General features: G+C 39.3%; 2 protein-coding genes across 2 annotated transcripts in view; both read left to right on the top strand.

Annotated features, from left to right (window-relative positions):
- LOC138025314 (TNF receptor-associated factor 5-like) overlaps nucleotides 1-1,367 on the top strand; it is a 3,494-nt gene extending 2,127 nt beyond the window's left edge. Inside the window, exons 3-4 of the mRNA XM_068872547.1 lie at nucleotides 146-360; nucleotides 1,196-1,367. Coding sequence (XP_068728648.1) covers nucleotides 146-360; nucleotides 1,196-1,367 — 387 coding nt within the window. The remainder of the gene's footprint in view (nucleotides 1-145; nucleotides 361-1,195) is intronic.
- Nucleotides 1,368-3,058: 1,691 nt separating this feature from the next.
- The window catches only part of LOC138025315 (uncharacterized), a 5,054-nt gene continuing 3,112 nt past the window's right edge, over nucleotides 3,059-5,000 (top strand). The window contains exons 1-2 of the mRNA XM_068872548.1: nucleotides 3,059-3,598; nucleotides 4,929-5,000. The exon at nucleotides 4,929-5,000 is cut by the window's right edge and continues 26 nt beyond it. Of these exons, the coding sequence (XP_068728649.1) occupies nucleotides 3,106-3,598; nucleotides 4,929-5,000 (565 nt within the window). The 5' untranslated portion in view covers nucleotides 3,059-3,105. The remainder of the gene's footprint in view (nucleotides 3,599-4,928) is intronic.

The raw sequence follows: 5,000 nt of genomic DNA on the forward strand, positions 1-5,000 counted from the left end.
TTGATTTGGAAAGTGCATTTCTTTTTATACGTGAGTCATAATTGCACATGGTTGTTAGGAAACAATTCAACAATTTGTCACCAAGGTGTGATGTACATTTTCATTTAATGCCATTAAGACGAAATACTTGTTTTGATTGTTTTAGAACCCTAGCAACGAATGTAAGCCCCCAACAGAAGATAAAGTCTTCTCATTTACGTGGAACATTCCAGGGTTTCTGCAGTTACAAGGAGGAGAAATGCCCATTACCAGTGACATTTTTTCCATGGGGAAAAAGAAATGGAGAGTTGTAATAACAAAGAAAATGGAACTAGCTGTACAACTTTTGGCTTCTTGCCAACCCCAAACAGTACAGATAAGGTAATTACAAACACAACTAAAATGCAAAACAAATCTCGATGAATTAAAAGGTACCCCGGTGAACAGCAGTATTAACTATACACCACGGTATTTGTGGCCTAAACAATGTACTGTCTTCTTAATCAAAGTGATCCTGCCTCACTACGGTAGTTTTAAAGAGGTACTATGATCAAAAAATCATTTCCTTTTTTTCCTCAGATTTTGAAAGCGTGTTCGCTTAACAACTGGCAAAACTTTGAGGGTTGAGTTTTATCCAAAGGCTGTTTATTTTGAGTTTAAGTTTTGGATTTCATGGTCCGCCATTACTCACGTTCAAAACTGGCCGATTGGACCTCAGAGGGTTGGATCTAGAGAAAATGACGTCATTTACTCACTAGCTTAAAATTTCAGTGTGTAAAGGCAATTTATTATATATGCAAAACACGGGTTGAAAAGTCTGAAAGCCCGAAACTCCCGTGCTGCATATTAATTAGGCCGCGTACACACGCATTAAACTAGTGCGCGTTTGACGTCATTTTCTCCTCGACCCAGCTCTCTCAAGATTTTAAAGTTAGTAATGACGGACCAATAAATAAGAAAATTCCAGCTAAAATAAACAGGTGTCTTTTTAAAACCAGAACTTAAAACTTGGGTGAGTTAGTGTTTAGTTAACATAGTTTTGAAATCCAAAGGAAAAACAAAATTTTTTTTTGGTCGTAGTACCACTTTAAGATGCCTCAAATTCTTTTGAAGGTACTAAAACAGACATTTTGAACCGGAATGCTTTTGGAAAGCTGGAAACTTTGGTATGAGCAGTGACTGAGTTCGTCAAAACACTGATTGCTTCATATTTCAGGATTGTGATGATGCCAGGAGAGGAGAAGGAAGAAGTATTTGTCCTACAGCATACAACCCTTAAAGAGGGAGAAATGCAGGGTATCAGCTTAAAGGACATTAACAAATGGGTGAACAGAGACGGAGAGCTCAAAATTAAGATAATCATTTATTACCTCAGATTCGGAAGTTAGTTAAGTAAATGAAGCCTCACTTGGGCACTTATTTTTAGACTACTAAACAAAAAAATTACTTCTTTTTTTAGATCCAATGTGAAAAGTACTGAATGCTTGAGTCATTTTGAAAGGAGAAGCGTTTATTTAAACTGTATTTTTCTTTTGTTGATAAGCTCTCAGAGAGCCAAAAAAAGAAAATGACTTCATTTACTTACTGTCTTTCTAAAACTGAAGTGAAACGAAAAAAATAAAAAATAAAAACAACTCACAGTGACAAAAAAAATGAACATCTTCAAACAAATAGAAATCTTTCTTAGTTAACAATCTCTAGCCTATTTATCATTTTCACTTTGTTGTACTTGATTGGGAAAGATTTCTACACAGCTTTCTACCTTCTGAATTTAATATACATCTCTTTTATACTAACTTTAGTTCTTGCAAAATGAAGCATGCATGTATATTTATTAATGTTAGAATGTGTATTTTACATGTTAATTTTGTTTTTCTTTTTACCGAATCAGTAAGCTTACTGTTTGGAGTTCACGAGAAGCCATAAGTTGCAAAGCTAGATCCATTTGCTTTGTTATGAAAGCTAAAATTTCGCTGGCCATGGACATTTCTCCTCTTTGTTATTCCAGAAATCATGAAAATTTCCACCTGAAGAGCTTAATGTAAAAAAGTCTTTGGGAATCTTGCTTTTGATTGTTGGTGTATTCAACTCTATGGATGAGTGTCGGGGCCGTACCATTACTTGATTTAAATAAATAAAGGTTTTGAACTTTGTGTACTCAGTTAAGCTGAGTTTCCTCTGCTGTTACGAGGTGTCCCCTTAACTTGAAATTAAGTGGTTTGCAAGATTTGCCGTTAGCTTTCACACTCGCTGACACCTGCCTGTAAATTGTAACGACATGATAGCCGATGAATATGAACGAACAAAAAGTAAGTGTTTTAGAGTTTATGTGGAACTTTACATACAGAGACATGAGAATGATATCGGGAGTCAACCGGACAAATATTCTCTTCATTTGGCAGTTTACCTACCTATGCTAGGCTAATCCCCTGAAAACCTCAACACGTTGATATTTTCAAATATTTGACCTCATTATCGTTAAGAGTTTGGGGGTTACAAATGAAAGTTTGATTCAGCAAACGTAAAGAGTTCTTACCTCCCTCTTTTCCTTTAACATTATGTCTTCGAAAAGTCGACAAGGAATAAACTGTTAAGTTACTGTTAAGTTAGGGAATGTCCTGAAATAGTCGCGCGCTGATATCTATAGGTATCGTATATGACAACTTCATTAGTCGCTTATTACATGCTGTTATGAAGCCTCGGTTATGTTGGTGTTGCTGTGCAAAATCAAGTCAAGCTTTGAAACGACTCGTGGATCCGACTCTTCCTCGAGTGTATGACGAATCTCCCTTGTTTTGATCACGATCGAGTCTCCTTTTATCGTGTAACACCTTACACGAGCTGTCCTTTGTATTGCACATGGAACTGCGTAATAATGTAACCTCGATGAAGTTATCAAAGATGGCAGAAACGAGTGATCCCTCGTCAGTTCAAGATCTGGACTCGGGCCGAATCTCCCTCATTAATGACACCACGATCGAGGCGTCATAACCGCATATCGAGTGCTTGTGGTATCGTGTCGATTTTTATCGAGTCCTCTTTCCTTAGTTTACCGCAAAACTTGAGTGATCCAAGAGGAGAATTTCAACTGCTCGGTGATTCGAGAGCTACAGCAGGGCAAAGATCATGTCTCTCTTCGGCTTAAGAAAGGGACCAAAGGCCTTGAACAAGGATACTGCCATGAAAGAAAAGCCAAGCAAGTTAAAGACAATCCAAGTTTTTCCTTCCACTCAGATAGCCCGCATCAAGGCAACTGAGATCTCCTTTAATGTCAATGGAATCGCTAAAGATAAAGAAAATGCCCTCCCCCCCTTGAAAACGGCAAAACCAATGTATACCCCGAGCGATATAACTCAACCACGCAGCCGGCTGAATCCTGAAGAAACAACAGTTCAACCAGGGTCGCATGATGTCATCGGAAATGGAAATGGAAGTCCTACCTCTCAACTTCGAATTCCGCTCCGGCGCCGTTTATGTCCTGATAAAGAATACTTAATTGGTACCTTGGTCATGCTGGCGTTTATTTTCTCTGTGATCAATCTTTGTTTGACTCTGATAGTGATGTCCACAAGAGGACAGGACAAGAGCTGTCATTGCCAAGAAAGTCGGCATGGTTCAGGTAAGGTGCTTCTATGGTCCTTCACTCAGGACCTGTTGGGGGGGGGGGGGGGGGGAGATACGCGATATTCCGTTGAGTATGTGGTAAGGTTATCCAACGCACGCTATGTAATGGCATAACTTTGACGTACAGCATTTCAAAGTTGCATGCCCTTGAGTAGTTAAATTGTATAACGTCAGTGGATTTACTCGCCATGGAAGCTGGCATTAAGAGATGATTTGTGCGATGATTCCGCGCACCTCGTGTATTTCATTCACACCTTTGTTTCAATGAGCAATCATGAAAGTCAAATTCCAGCAAACACGTCATTGTATTCTGTAACCATAATATTCCGACCCACTTGAGACATGAAAGACATCTGGGAAGGACGTACCATTAGTTAGCCTATGCGATCCATATTAAATTCGATGAAAGGCTAGGATGGGAATTCTAACTCTGGCATTCGCGACGTAGTTCCATGGAATGTGGAGTGGATATTGAGCGCAGTTCAAAATCTTTTAGGATTGCTGTCCATGTCTCCAGAAACAGAAAGAACATAGCAGCGGGATGGAAAACAGGACCAATTATTAATAGTCAATTAATCTAGTGGCAACCCCACTCATTTATTTATGCAGCTATCAATGTTAAGCCCGGAGGGGGGGGGGGGGGGACCCCTGGAATATGTGGGGCATTTGACTTTTCAGAAGAATTTTTGGTCAAGATCTCCACCGTGGGGCCCCAATATGTGGTCAAATCAGATCAAATATCCCCCCCCCCCCCCTCCTTAGGGAAGTAATATTCCTGTTCTACAGGCGCTCGTAATCTTTAAGAGAGGTATTCTCCTAGTCAATGGATAGAGAATATTTAATAGAATTCCATCGCTTCATTCTCTGACGAAAGGCGACTCGATATTATCAACAATACACACAATCCCCATCAATTGATATTGAAAATAAGTTGTGTAGTGTTTTTGTATAAATATAAAAGCAAGTGCTTACCTCTTTTAAAAACAGCCGTCTTTCAGGGCTTTAGCTACGTTATTTCAATTCCAAGACAGACGAGCACGTGGGACGATGTGACTTGGTCCCATTCCTCCACGCGAAAAAAGCAAACGTCCCAATTCCAATTCTTAGTCAAATTCCCGAGGGTGGGGAAGGCAATAGAGGTCAAATGCCCCACATATGCCTGGGGACCCACCATTTCGGCCTTAACATTGATATATGCATTACTTGACAGATAGTAATGTGCAGGTGTGTGTTTATCTTATAATTAATGAAAAGTCAGGCACTATTGTTGATTCCTACCCGTGCGTAAGAATTTCCATGGTTATATTTGTTCTTTAATTTTTTAGCTCCCGAAGATGGTTCGTGTAAAAAAATTCCTGAGATTATAACAACACTCTCGGAAATCAGAAGTGAGGTGA

The sequence above is a fragment of the Montipora capricornis genome, chromosome 12 (genome assembly GCF_036669925.1).
Source record: "Montipora capricornis isolate CH-2021 chromosome 12, ASM3666992v2, whole genome shotgun sequence".
NCBI lineage: Eukaryota > Metazoa > Cnidaria > Anthozoa > Scleractinia > Acroporidae > Montipora > Montipora capricornis.